We start from the raw sequence: 15,130 nt of genomic DNA on the forward strand, positions 1-15,130 counted from the left end.
AGTCAGCAGTGCAGCTTGTGGGTCTCAGCAGGGTGTCTCACTGTAGAACACAATTTCCTTATGAAACTCAGTTTTAGCTAAATGATACTTTTAAGCCTTTCTCTGAAACATTCAGTGGATCGTACGCCATCTGGAGCGCGCCTGTATATGTGTGTGTGTGTGTGTGTGTGTGCATCAACGAGCAGCTGTGCTAGTGGGAGGTGTGATGTTGGAGCAGCCCACTGACTGCCAGCTGTGTTTAAGATTTAAAATAAACACTATACCTGTAAAAATGAGACGGTGAGAGTGAAAGAGAAAGGAAGAGATGACAGCGAATACAGATGGCACTTGTTTGTGAAAATCTTCATTAAAACCTGTGCTGTTTTTAAAAAAAGAAAAAAAGAAGACAGTGGTGCGGGTGGGTGTGGGGTGGGTGGGGTGGCGGAGACAGATCAGCAGAAAGACACTTCACAGTGAGCGATAGACAGGCGGACTGATAAACAGATAAAACTGTCAGCCCAGCACAAAAGCAGGCAGACAGGCTGACAGAGGGTATTAATGTGTATTTGATAGTTCATTGTTCTGTAGTTGTTTCCCCTCTCCACCCAGCTAAATGGTTATTGATTAATCAGCCTGATCTATTGCTCTTCCACAGTGCTGATCGGCTGCTTCTGTCTGGGAGATGGAGAGTTGTTATTGATCCCGCATGAATGACAAAAGACCACCAAGAATTATTAAAACACAACAGCTCTCTCTCTTGCTCCCTCCGCTTCTGTCAGTCTACCTCTCTCTCTCTCTCTCTCTCTGTGACTGCCTGCCTCTCCCTGCTGCTCCCGGTCTTAATGAATTTTATTGAGTGGAGCAGGAGAGTTCAGGCCGAGTCCATTTGCGCACTATTAGACTGTAAAAATCCTTTACTTTTTCTTTTGATGTCAGAGTTCCCATCTTCAGCCATTTTCGCCGCAGCCTTTTTGTGTCTCCCCCGTTTAATAGTGTTTCGCTTTAATTCTGTTGGAGAATTGAAAATGGTTTGATTTTGCAAGCAAACTTGACCACAAACCAATTTGTCTGAGGAATAAATTCAAGAGAATGAACTCGTCTGACCATTTCTCACATGGGGGGAAAAGTCGTTTGAAAGTTGTAGAAAAGATATGTGAATTGCTCCGTCGCACATTTGTCCATGGGAACAAAGTGAATATCTGGTAATTCAATGGCGTAATTACGCTTCCTGTGTATCTGACACTTAATGAATGTTTCATAGATGTTTCTAACAGTTGGTCAATAAACTCTTGAGGGATCTTTGGGAAAACTCACAACTCTAATTTTACCACTCCTAACGGACTATTGAGTGCAGAGGCCCAGACACTCTTCAAGGGACTGATGGGACCAAAGAAATACTGCAGGAAAATAAAATCCTCAAACAAGTAAGAAGTCTGGACTGACTATGTTTTAGCCAGTTATTTTTTTTTTTTTACATGTACATTAATACAGTGCCCCACCATGTATAAGATTTAGACTTCCCTGCCTTATTGAGACATATTAACTTATGCTTACTTGACTTCTGGAGATTGCCTGTGAAGACTACTGTACCTGCAAATAATTTCTTTCAAGGGGTTTGTGGCTTGAATTTCTCCAGTTAGACTCCCATCTTGAGCTCTAGATGTGAAAAGGAAATGAGAAACACTTTTCTTTTCTTTGAGTCAGTCAAACAGCTTAACCCTGGATGCCACCACTTCATGTGGTCAGCAGAAGTCCCTTTAAAGTAGTGCTTGCTGCACTGTACCATGAAGAGCAAATGTGGCTTTGGTGGAAAACAGGATGTGCCCTCAGTGGAAATCATCTAGATAAAGACTTGTAGAAATGTCAGGCAGATAATCATCTAAACCAAATGGCCGGTATAGCTCTGATGCAGGGAGATCTGATTGTAGATTGTAACCCTGAAATACATATTACGTGTAGTAGTGCAGATAAAACTGGTTGAATTTGGGACCAATCGGATGCCTCATTGATGGAATTGCATCATCTAAAGCTTTTACACAGCAGTTCATATAAAACATGCATTCACAGCATTTAGGCTCTCTAATTCCCATTATTATTTACATTATTGTTTTAAAATTATTATGTAGCACACATGCAAGCAGAACCCTTTGGAGTCATGTGCATTTATGGATACATTTATGGACAAATTTTTTTTTTTAGTTGCATTATTGAATAAACACTGTGTTCACTAATATCATTATTCTAATGATAAATGGCAAAGCTAATTAAGGGCAGAAGTTATCAAACTAGGATTGGTGGTAATCATTAGTTATTTTGAGTCATAAAGATCTCAGTACTGTGGCCATGCCTGGATCATGGAGTTACAGACCCCTGGGCACAGATGTTTGATGGGCTTTTGCCAGCTTGTTTTAAGGATCAGGCTTGTTTCTCTTTTCTTCAGTAATCAGACATGTCATACAGGAATGTGTGCATACATGTACATAAAATAGTTTGAAATGAGTACACATACTTGCTCTTTTCCTCACTTATTCTCTCTCTCTCTCTCTCTCTCTCTCTGTCTCTCTGATTTCCTGGTGACCACTTCTTTTTCCTCCTTTCAGCCTCTCTTGACAGTACCACAGTGCTGCTTCTACATGAGAGGTGAAGTAATAATGAAGTAGAGCCCAGTGAGCTTTTATCAGGAAAAGCACTGGGATGTGTTTGCTTAGAAAAGGAATAAGCATTGTTTCTTTGTCAAAAACCAAAATTAAGTATATAAAATAATAATGCAGGTAAAACAGAAATATTTTTGGATACTTCCTCCTTCAGTTGTGAGGGCAGCCTGGGTCCTTTGTTTAAATCCAGTCAAACATTTAGGTCATATATTTATGGTGATTGTGAGCTGCTAACCTTTAGCTTAGCAGCTCGCTAACTTTATCATTCATGTTATCACACCAAGCATTTCAACAACTTTAAAGTTAAGGGCAATGTTTTCATCCTGAATTTTTAAAATAAAAATGGCAACTTTATTAAAGTTAGGGATCCCCATTTCCTCCGTTTTCTTGTCATGGCTGTTTCATTGATTTTCAAAGGTATCCACTAGCTTGTGGACTTTGGGAGAGACCACTAGCCTCAACAGTATAGAGAAGAAAGGGCAGGTAAACTACTGTATTCTTATGATTAAAAAAGATACATAGATACAAGGTTTCAAGATCCAATATTTACGATAATACAATTCTGGTCTTTTTTGGTCTTTTTGGGGGGGGGGGGGGTCTCATTTTCCTCATGGATAGGCCCCCCAACTGAGTCCCTGGACACATGCTCAGTATGCACATTGGAGGCTGTGGTAATTCATTAAAGATGATGTAAAAGGACCACATGTGATGCTTAGTAAGTTCAAAAACAAGGCCAGAGTAAAGGAATTGTTGGAGATGGCTAACATCTTTCTACATGAGTCTACTATTGCAAGTTATACGGCATGGTGTCCATGGTAAAACATTACAGGTGATATTCCTGATTTTTCCATAGTACCAAACACTGGCATTTCTTTGGGGAAGAACATGCAGCACTTTGGATGCCAGATGCACAGTAACTACTCCTCCAGTTGGTTAATCTGACAGATTGACGATTGCCGAGTAACAGAACTAATTTAGTCTAAGAAACATTTACTTTTCCAACAGTGAAAATAGAAAAAAAAAAATAAAGTAGTAATTTATCCCACAACAAGGTCCGCATAGTAGCAACAGACAGAACAGTCCAGATGGTTCCCCAAGGGTGAAGCTGGGGAGGTGAGACAGAGTACGAGAGAGTGTGAAACAGAGGCAGGTGTATGTGTGCATGTTTTCTTGCATGTTTAATCAGCCGTCTGTGTGTATTTACATCTGCATGTATCTGAGCAGGTGTGCATGTGCATGGCTTTCTGCAATGTAGAAAGCCATGCACATGCATCATATGAGTGTGCATGGCTTTCTGCAATGTAGAAAGCCATGCACATGCATCATATGAGTGTTTTTGCATATCTGTGTGTATTTCTCCATCTCCCTATCTCTTTGTGGGGGCATCTGTTGTGAACCCCTGCCTCTCACCTCAATTTCCCATCCCACAGTCATGCCTGTCCTTCTTCCTCTTTTATATCTAAGAGGACAGCATGACAGAAGGCAACACAAACTACAAATACCCACTGGTGTTTGTCCAATGTGATGTGTGCTGTTAATTGTAGGGTGTGTTTACAGATGGATGTGGTTATGTGTGTTTTTAAGCATATATACATTTCCTTCTGACAGCCCATCTACCTGACAGAAGCTGTGATGTTCAAGCTTTTAGTCTTATGAATAAGTGGTTGAATGGCAGGTTTAGGTGTGTCTTTATTTACTTTATTTATTTGAGTAACGATTTAAGCACATTTTATTTATTTATGTATTATTATGTCAGTAGGGATAGCAAAGTATGGATAATGCAAAGTATTAGGAGTAAGGTTCTAAAAGTCATTTTGTGGGAACAAAAAAGGGGTTTATCTTGAATTTCTTATGCAGTACTGTGCAAAAGTCTTGATCAGTCCCTTATGTCTTTATATTTTGCTAGGAAAATGGGATGTAGGCACAAAGATTGAGACAAAAATACATGGAAATGCAGTATATAAGAGAAAAATAGAATGTGTACAATTCTACGTGCAATTCTTTTTTTTTCTTTGCAATTGAGAGGTGCTCAAATAGGTGCTTGAAACATTTTTATTTTTTTTAACTGAGAATTTTGAAAAACGCAGACAGTGGCAAAATTCATTCAACCCACTAGACTACAAAAAATATTTGAGCAACAGAATATTTTCTCAGAAGTGCAGTGACCAAGTGGATATCAGCAGTTAATCCTGAAAAGAAGACCGCATCTGAACTCTTATCCGACCCACTGTAGTGTGAGGTAAACGCACTCAGAACATGTGTTATTGTTAAATATGCTTGTTCTCAGTCTCTCCTGTCTTTTCCTTTCCTGCAGCGTGCCAGTGCCATACTAATGGGTCTATTTCTGAGGTCTGCAACCAGGAGACTGGAGAGTGCCGCTGTAAAGAAAATGTGCTTGGACAGAAGTGTGACAAGTGCAGGGTAAGTGTAAAGTTTTCTATACTGACATCCCTGGTTTGTGTTGATGGACTTGTAGACTTTAATTATTCATTTCCAGCTCTGTCTCTCTCTTTTTTAATCTTCTGTGTTTTTTCTTTCTGCAGTATTATACAGGCAGTCTTGAGTATTTCACATCTGTGTTTTTATTTTAATTTATCTTGCTTGTCTCATCACACATGTGTTTTTAACCACTGATAATACAGGGTACCGACAGGTCGAAGCTGATTAATATGTCTGCTGCTGCACAGTAAATGAGGTATTATAAGGCAGTCGTGACCTTTAGGAGCTTATAAGTCATTGTTAACCTGTTTCTGCAACTTCTCAGCACATACAGTTTTTACTTCACTTGTAACACAACTTAAGCCCCACATACAAAGCTTTTTCACGAGAATTGGTTTACAGTTGCATTGACAGTATTTGCAATATTTTACCTTATAGTTTACATAACACAACGACAGTGTAATTCATTAGTGTGTAGCCTTGACTTTTTAAAAATTTTCTTTTTAACTCTGCTGTTTTTGTTGCCCTGCCTTCTTACTCCTCCTTGTCTATCTATCCTCCACTATCTGTATTCTGATTGGTCCAGCCTAACAGCTGGTGGGATGCTGAGCATCAGGGGTGCATGCCCTGTCGCTGCAGCCCCTACGGATCTATTTCTCAGCGCTGTGACGTCGAAGGCCGCTGCGTCTGTCGCCCTGGCTTCGTGGGCCGACGCTGTGATCTCCGTCGCCTAGGTTACGAAAGGCGGGAGACACGGCGGCCTGTGGAGCGCATCTCAGTGGACTCTGCACAGCAGAGATGGGGGGGAATATCCCGCACGGGTGGTTGTCCCAGGGGCGCATATAGGCCTAAGGCACGGGTAACACGCGCTGCATGTGGATGGCAGTGGTGTGTTTTTAGTAGCCTGGATGTGCTTTGGAGATGAACTCTCTTGGCTAAACATGTTGTGGTTTTTGTGCTTGGGTTTTAAAACACTGCACGGCAACGGAAGGCACGTTTATATATAAGGGTTTTATTAGCATGGCTGTTCCTCGGTGTGTGTTTCTTTCAATTCTGAATGTAATCAGTAAAATGTCATCCCTCTGGGTAACTCGAGATGTTTGTTGGGGCTGAAAATTGGCGTCGTAAATGTCAATAGTTTTGGCAAATTATGATGTTCATGATGTTTTGTGTTTTTGTTTTTGTTGTTTTTCTAGAGTAGACACACTAATGAAGCTATTTTTTTCTTTTAGTTGAGCTTTTTTCCTTTTTTTCTTTTTTTTGGTATGATAACGTCTGAAAAATACTTTTGATTAAAAAATATTGAGTCAGGCTTTATATAATATGACAGTTTAGTTGACATGGAAATGTCAGATCTATTGCAGTTTTTAGGCAGCCTCTAAGCTGAAGACTGATTAAAAAATAAAGGTGACTGATAATGCTAATTTACAGACACATTTTACTCTGCTTTGCTTTGAGTAGTTCATAGTTTAAAAAAAAAATATAGTTATGTATTTCATATTTGACCATTATTTAGCTGCTTGTATCATCTGTCTAAAAAAATTTAATGATCCATTCATAAATGTTTGCTTTCTTCTGATTGGTTGCCCCTCACCTGGCTTGAGCAAACAGAATGTTTTTCTAAAGAGATTCAATTCCATTTTATTTTATTTATACAGCGCCAAATCAAAACAACAGTCCCCTCAAGGCGCTTTATATTGTAAGGTAGACCCTACAATAATACATAGAGAGAAAAATCCAACAGTCATATGACTCCCTATGAGCAAGCACTTTGGCGACAGTGGGAAGGAAAAACTCCCTTTTAACGGGAAGAAACCTCTGGCAGAACCAGGCTCAGGGAGGGGTGACCATCTGCCAAAGAGATATCTATTATATGGTCTTTAATACTTATATCCAACATTGTATATTTATAAAGATGACCAAAAAAAAAGGAAAAGTAATATTGCCTCTACAATTATTTCCTCAGTTTTTCCCGTCTTTATATTTTTCCAGTCTTCTAAAAAGTCTTGTCTGGTTTTTTTGTTTTGTTTTTTTAACCGCTTTGAGTGTGTCTGACATTTGTTTATCCTGGATCGGTTTATACTTTGTCATTTCAACTCACTAACTCAATGCCAATGGTCTGTGTGGTTCTCCAGGCTGGGACTCATGGCCTTACCACAGGTGGAACCTGCATCCCATGTCACTGCAATTCATATGGTTCCAAGTCATTCGACTGTGATGAAAACGGTCAGTGTCGGTGTCAGCCTGGCGTCACTGGACCCAAATGTGACCGGTGCTCACGAGGATATTTCAACTTTCAGGAGGGAGGGTGCACGCGTAAGCACAGATTTTTTACTCTGCTTTTCACAGAGGGCTTTTCCTCATTTCAGTCAACAAATGCAAGTCCAGAATTTGCAGCAAAAGTAATGTCAGCAATCCTCCCCCCAAAAAATCCTCTTTAAATTGCCGTTCTGTTCTTCTTTTCTTTTTAATTTGAATTTTAAACAAACTAAGATAAAGAAATCATATTTCTATCCCTTCTCTGCCCTCAAGTATTGTTTCTGTTGTGCTCAAGAAGACGCAGAGTTAAAACAGCCTGAAAAAAATATGCAAATCGTGACGAAAAGTAATAAATTGGAGCTGCTGCTTTCTGCTACGCTGCAATTTACTTTACTAAAACACAATATACTGTCACAATGGGCATTTTTATTCCAGGTTCAGATGAATGTGATTATACAGTGTTCAACCACACCTGAACTTTAATAGCCAGACAGCATTTTGTAATATGCTGCAATTGTTCCCATGTACTTTTTTATGTTATGACATGTATTATATACAGCTAAGCAGTTCCCTCAGGTAAAAGGCCTGAGATGGAACCAAAAAAAATCTATACCTGTAAATACACAATGAAAGGAACAAATGAAAGACAGAAGAAAGAAGGAAAATGAGAAGCAAAGCAATGAGTAAAACATTGCCAGGAGAAACTAGCTGCTGAAGGTCTTTAAAGAGTGAAAACACACACACAATAAGAAAAGAGTTGTTATTCATGCTGTTTGGTCAATAAGGAAAACGGCAAATAAATATTATGTTTCTCGGATATTTATAGGAGACAATGTTTAATAGATCCATCCATCCACTCTGCTTAACTGGTAGCAGAAGCCTCTCCCAGTGTACATTGGTTTATCCAATCGAATATTAGTCAAATTTACTGGAATATCTATTTTAATGTGCAGTTCATCAATAAATGTTTGCTTTAAAAAACAAAAACAAAAGGAGATGACATACTAAACCTTAGCTGTATGTGTGTGTATTTATGCAAATTGCATAACTCTATATAAATGTTCAATGAGGCATTCTTCAGTTAGTTTATCAATTTGTCTAATATATATTTACATTTATTATATTAACTTCTGTTTCCCTTATTGCACTCTGTGACTGGTGCTGTGTAAAATTATGAGGGTTCCAGTTCCAATTAATTTTCCACACCGAATGCCAGTCTTCATCCTGTAGCGGTGATTCAAGGTCCGAACCCACTGGGATGTAAGAACAAGCACGCGTTTCTATTCACACCTTAAATTAAAGGTCAAGGTTTGTACATCAGTGATTTGAGCTGGAAGTGGAGACAGAATTATTCTGTGCCGATTAAGTCAGAGTGTAACCCCTAAAAAGAATAGAAAGTGAAGGTATGTGCTGTAAAAATTCAGTATCTTCTATTTATTTAGGAAAATGTTTTCCTTATGTGCATTAAATGTTGTATTTCTCTTAAATTTGCATAAATGACACAGTTACAGTCACGGTAGTTGCCCAAATAGCCAGGTGAGTTAACATTAGAGCTATGTTTACCTACCACAACAGTAAGTGTCTCTTATGAGTCTCTGTGTGTATCCTCTGCAGCAGTTACTACCACAAAGGACAAATTCTTCCCTCTAAAAACAACCCCAAAGCTCTTTTCCTCATGCCTGCCATTATTAAACTGGCCTTTAAAATTCAATTTTTGTTGATAGCAAACACACTCACATTTGAGACAGCTGATTTGTTTTCAGCTGCTATGCTCGCTCATCTCTCTTTGCTTTAAATTCTCTTTAACTACCTTTCTGCCTCTTTTACAGCCTGTCAATGCAGTCATGTGGGGAACAACTGTGATGCTAACACTGGACAGTGCATCTGTCCTCCGAAAACAATCGGTGAGAGGTGTGATCGCTGTGCTCCCAACCACTGGGGGCATGACATCGTAACTGGATGCAAGGTAGGCTGAACAGTTAGCATCCACATTAAAGGACACTCACTTATGAGTGTACATACGGACACCACATGCCATAATGAATGGGTTATTGAACATGAAACAGAAATATGAAGGATAATGAAGAATGCTTTATCACTACACAACCTTGGGGCCTTCTGTAATTATAGAAAATATTTTTCAGACAACACATTTTTGTTAAAAAATAAATAAATAAATAATTTAGCATTCAGTACTAAACCTGAAACTAACAGGTATGTCTGTGCATTTAATAAAAAGTAATCATTATTTGTGAAATTATAATATATTTTCAAATGTCTTTCTGTTAAAATTAGAAATTCAATATACTCACTGATGCAGGTGTTTAATTAATATTTTATGATAGATGTAAGTTAAGTGATTGTTTGTGTATATGATGTTATTATGTTATGTATAGTGTATGTAGGTAATTTTTGAACTACCCTTGCCTTGTTTCCACACTTGTCTCTTGTTAGCTTCTTATAACCTGCTTTCAGTTCTTTATTCCTCACTCAACTGATTTCTCCATGCTCCCTTTCTTTGGCATTTTGTTTTCTATTACTCTGTTGGTTTACTCAGCTTTTTCTCTGCATTCCCTTTTCTTTATCTTGTTTTTGTGCTTTAGAAGGTGTTGTTTTGCTCTGAAACTATTTGACCAATGAGCCGCGAGGCAGCCATAACAGTAAACTATTAGAAACAGGAACAGGCTACTAGTAATTAGACGCTTCAACATGAAAGTACTTTCAAGTACAAGCAACAAGAGCTTAATCCAAAGGAGTACGCCGGGACAACTAAGAGAAGAGGAATCAGACAAATCTACATGATAAAAAACAAAACAAAGAAAATCAGAAAGCTACAACCTAGATGTCAATGAGGTCTCAGTAAAAGCACAACAGGAAGGAAAACACAGAGTGAGCAAATAAAAAGTTGAATTCAAGGTCATGTGGAGAAAATTAAACGGATAAAGAGTCACATAATCTGCAAGTATAGTCATGCATCAGCTCATAAAATATTACTGAAAATCGGGTTATTAACTCTAACAGTGTTACTTTGGGTCAGTAGATCAGGATTTCCTATTTAAAAGATTTCAATTCGGAGTTGAAAGTCTTGCTGTGATTCTGTCGTAGTTCCTCTCATTTCAGCAGAGACATAGTTTAAACTTGATGATATTTGTCCTACTTTTTGTGATATTTTTATCTTCAATTGCAACATCTATTAGGGGAACACGGCATTATACAATGATGTCCACTGATTGATTTTTAGTATGTAAGAAAGTCCCTGAGAAAGCACTGTAGCAAGTGGAGGTTCCTCTGTCCACTCATGCATACATGTAAAGTTGTCATGTTCACTTTGTGGACAAAGCTGTGACTGCATCGTTGCACTAAGATACAAGTTTGCATTATACACAGTTACAACATACAAAGTTTTTCTTTGATGTTTTCATGTCTGAATAAAATTTTGTTTTTTGTGTGTTCATATGTAGGAGTGTGGCTGCAATGTGATCGGTTCAGTGACCCAGCAGTGCAACGTAAACACAGGCTGCTGCATCTGTCACGACTCCTTCAGAGGAGATAAATGCAATGAATGCCAGATTGGATACAGAGACTTTCCTCAGGTAAATGGTCCAGATTAAAGCTGCTAATATTTCTCATATTGTCATAAATGTCGCTGTTATCTCTGCTGACATGAAAGAGGAGACGCTGTAGAGAATCCCTACGGGGATTCAGTCATTAGGACTTGATAGTGTTTGTAGCTATAGTTGGACAAGCAAAATAGATTTTCATAGACATGACGATGCTGTTGTCATTAATTTTATGAGCACTGAAAACCTGAATAAAAACCTTGTTTCCTTTCCTGTTTATAAAAGTCCAACAGTTTCATGAAAGCCAGTATTAGATCATTTTTATGGCAGAGCCAAACTTTTCAAGACGTGCTGATATTTCCGTAACACAGGTGCCTTTTATGAAAATGAATTATTAAAAAAAGCATCCTATAGCTTAAATATAGTGACATTTTAGTCAAAGCTTCAATGGACATTATTGCCAATTTTTTGTTTTGTTTCAGTCTCTCTTTGATAAGACTTTAAAAGTTTATACATAATCTTATATTTGTCATTTGGCTTTGTTGTGTAGCTTATGATAGAGGAGTTGTTTTGTTTTTAGCACGGTTACTGAATCAATCAAGGAAGACACTCTTTAAAAAGCTCAGAAAACAGTTATTTTTTTTACACTTTTCAAACCTGGGAACTTTTCAAACCAGAAAAATTCTGGTTCTGGTGTTTGTCTGAAATTCTCAGTTGACATTGGAGTGAGAAGATAATGGCAACATTTTCATTTTGGAGTGAATTGTTTAGTGAAGCATAAAGCTAGGACACACTCTGCTACCTCCTCTAAGGCCTGTCATGTTGTTGATAGTGAAACACTTGCTGTTTTTTTTCCCCCACAGTGCATCCAGTGCAAGTGCAACATCGCAGGATCGGACAGCCAGACTTGCGACCAGGAGAGAGGAGCCTGTGGCTGTGCAGATCGAACAGGAAAATGTAGCTGCAAGGTAACAGCCACCTTTTCACATTATGTTAAAGTCTTATTTTATTCATTTATTTATTTATTTATTTATTTATTTTTCTGGCAAGATACTGCCAGTGTCCAGTGAATGTTTTTGTGGAAAAGCGAGAAAAAGCATGTGCTGTTTATTATTTTGACTCCTTGCAGAGATGATAGGTTAGATTTTAAATGTCAGTGCAGATTTAAAACCTAATTCGCATGCTTTCGCTGTCCTTTCTGTCTCTGTGGGGAGCCTGCCCATGTTTGTGTTTTAAAGTATATGTGTGTGCGCGTGTTTGTATGTAATTATTCCAGCAAATGTCACCGTGCCGAGTATGACTGACATCTGTGCACGATGACCTCCATATACTGGAAGAGACATACATGCAAACGTATGAGGTGTGATCAAAAAGTTCAGTGAAATGAGCCCGAAAACTTGCAAAAGTGCGAAAGGACAGAGCAGAACTTCCAGGAAGTGATCTAAAAATGGTGTGTGTGTGTGAAGATAATCTTGGAGGAGAGATCAGATAAATTTTATGGCCTGGGTCCCAAAACGTTGTCATCACACCTTGTACACTACCAGATATAAAGATACTGTCATGGTTTGCAGACGAGAACTCAAATGCAGGACATCGGAGGCAGAATGAATAAATGGGAAGTTAATTTTTATTGCTTATATAAGTCCCAAACAAAGAAAGTTCAAAAGGTAAAACATAAATCTAAACTGCTGGGAGCCGGGGGGAAAACCAGGAAACACAAAGAATAACTCTGATCACGCCCCACCACACCCTCCTTTATATTTCCCATTTTGTCATGTGTCTGTCAGCGGTACTCTTCACTTTGACTGATACTCACTGAAATAGTGTTGCCACAGAAGATGAGATTCTACCAGTTTCCAGCACCAACCCTTATTTCCCTTGTCGGAAATAGCAATTTCATATTTACCTGCCAACTATACAATGTTGTTTTTCTGACTATCTTTGAAATCATATTTTTTCCATAAGACACAATGTGGCAAAATTACTAAACTTTAACTCGATTTTCTTAATTCGAAACATTTTCTTAATCCCGGTAGAGAGGTCTTTTTGATCATGGTCATATTGTCTCAGTGCAGTAGTAACTACTCTTCACTTGATGAATACTTATGCTTGTATTATCCCTGTGCTGCTTCTAATTTAGCATCTGTATGGGTGCACTGTAGACATCTGATATTTCCTAGATTTGTCCTTTCTGTGTGTCAGAGAGACAAATTGAGTTACAGTCAGAGTAGTTAAATGTTCTACCTGAGAAAACTGGAATTTGATTCATCCGTCACCATCATCTCTCTCTGTGTCCTTGAAAAACCCTGACACACACATTTTTACAGGAGTTACTCACATGTAAAGCTTAAATTTTACACATCTTATCGTCACGTTGACAAGGTGATCACATTACTGCATATGCACTCCTTTCATCATTACCTTGCTGAAAATACACACTTTCACATATTTGAGACTGGTCCACCTGGCATCACTTTTCATCTCTGCTGTCACTTACTGATCACATTATGACACACGAAAAAATACTACATTTTTGCACATACACACACATATACCACCTGATTCATGGCATGTAATGAGGCTTTACATCACTGAGTGTCATCTTCTCTCTGAAAAGGTAGGAGGTTGACTTGCAATCACTCGGTCATTAGTAACCTGTCTCCTGTATGTAGACGTCCTGTATGTTAATGTGTGCCTCTCTGCCTAGCATGTGATCTACCTACATTGCATTATATCATCAGGCACATCACTGCTCTTCAATGTTGTGCTTTAACATTAAAACTTAAATGAAATCATGGCATAACTTACTAACCCCTAAATTAAAACTGCAATCTAAATAAAATTTTTAATAAAGCAAACAGGTGGAGATAAACATTAATGAGCAATCTGGTAGAAAAGTCTTCAGGATATGCATGATGAATGTTGCACATCAAGTCAAGAATGTTCCCCTGGATGAAGGGGAACATGCATGCATGTTTTTTGTCCACTGGTCTTAATAACTAGAAACTTAGATTGAATTCTTGGTAAAACTTAAAAATAGAACGGTTTGGCATTTGTTCACAAAACTTACAAAAAAGAAAATAGACTTCTGAAAGAAAGAAAACCATCAACCTATCAAAATGTTATCGATACCTTCACTTTTGACAGAAGCAACAGAATGAGAAACAGGCACTTTCTGTGCGCTCAGATTCAGCCAAATGTATTGGATGAGATTACATCATTCCACAGAACAGTGATCATAAATATACAGCTAAGTAGCCAGGGAGCTTTTTAGAGGGATAAGTATGGGAAATACTTATCACATATTTGTTACATTCTTTTGTTACAGCATTTAAAGTAATAAAATAACATTGTAAAGAATTACTGCTCTGAAATATTTCCGATATGTGTCCTTGTTATAGAAGCTGCTCTGCTGCCTGTCTGGTAAGCAGTGCAAAAGGTGCAGTGCAGGATTATCAATGATGGATAACAGTTTGTTCCATGACCTCCTCTCCAACCACAGCTTAAAAAGTGTCCAGTTTGCAGCCAATCACAGAGCTCCCCTGATCAGTTTATTTGGTCTGTTGGTCTCACGAGCTTTGATGTTGCTCCACCAGTGGACCATAGATAAGTACACTGACCTACCCGCAACTTACTAATAGCTACCACCACTAACTACTAATAAAATATCTCCAACACCAACGTGGAATATCATAACTTAGCTGTATTCCACTTTCTGAAGACTAAAGGCAGCAAGACATACAAGAGTTCAGTGTGTCAGCAGTGAAGGACAGCAACACTAATGACTTTGGGTATAATTTCTTTAAAAAAGTAAGGAAGTACAGTATATAGTGCATTTAGGTTAACAATTGTAGGGAATCTGAAGAACAATATAAGTAAATAAAACTGTCACTGTGCGCCTACCTTTGGGACTGTACAGGGACTGAATAAAGTACCGTTATAAGCATTAGTTACAGTAATTCAAATGTGGGTATGTGTGGATTGTTAGGTATTGCTGTATGTGAGCATGCAGTGGGGTTTTCTTTCTTTTGTGACAAAAAGAACTGTTGATTATGATAAACAGCCCCAATAGTGACATAATGATTTACTTTTAATGAAGAAATCCTAACGTTGTCCTCGCTTCCTGACTATACCTTCCCACTCTTCCCTCCTCTGTCCTTTCTCACTAACCTGCAGGACTTTTTGACAGAACTCAACATTAATTGGATGATGTTGTGTTGACAGCACTGTAACTTTCCT

General features: G+C 38.3%; 1 protein-coding gene across 10 annotated transcripts in view; it reads left to right on the forward strand.

The window, feature by feature from the left end:
* The window catches only part of lama2 (laminin, alpha 2), a 204,217-nt gene that overhangs the window by 117,871 nt on the left and 71,216 nt on the right, over nt 1-15,130 (forward strand). For 6 of the 10 annotated variants that reach the window (XM_019345952.2, XM_019345953.2, XM_019345948.2 and 3 more), the window contains exons 22-27: nt 4,948-5,054; nt 5,659-5,925; nt 7,208-7,388; nt 9,161-9,297; nt 10,793-10,924; nt 11,755-11,859. In XM_019345952.2, the coding sequence (XP_019201497.1) occupies nt 4,948-5,054; nt 5,659-5,925; nt 7,208-7,388; nt 9,161-9,297; nt 10,793-10,924; nt 11,755-11,859 (929 nt within the window). The remainder of the gene's footprint in view (nt 1-4,947; nt 5,055-5,658; nt 5,926-7,207; nt 7,389-9,160; nt 9,298-10,792; nt 10,925-11,754; nt 11,860-15,130) is intronic. The other 4 variants (XM_013272009.3, XM_013272011.3, XM_019345956.2 and 1 more) reach the window with 1 other exon arrangement.

This window comes from Oreochromis niloticus, linkage group LG15 (assembly GCF_001858045.2).
Source record: "Oreochromis niloticus isolate F11D_XX linkage group LG15, O_niloticus_UMD_NMBU, whole genome shotgun sequence".
In the NCBI taxonomy this organism is placed as follows: domain Eukaryota; kingdom Metazoa; phylum Chordata; class Actinopteri; order Cichliformes; family Cichlidae; genus Oreochromis; species Oreochromis niloticus.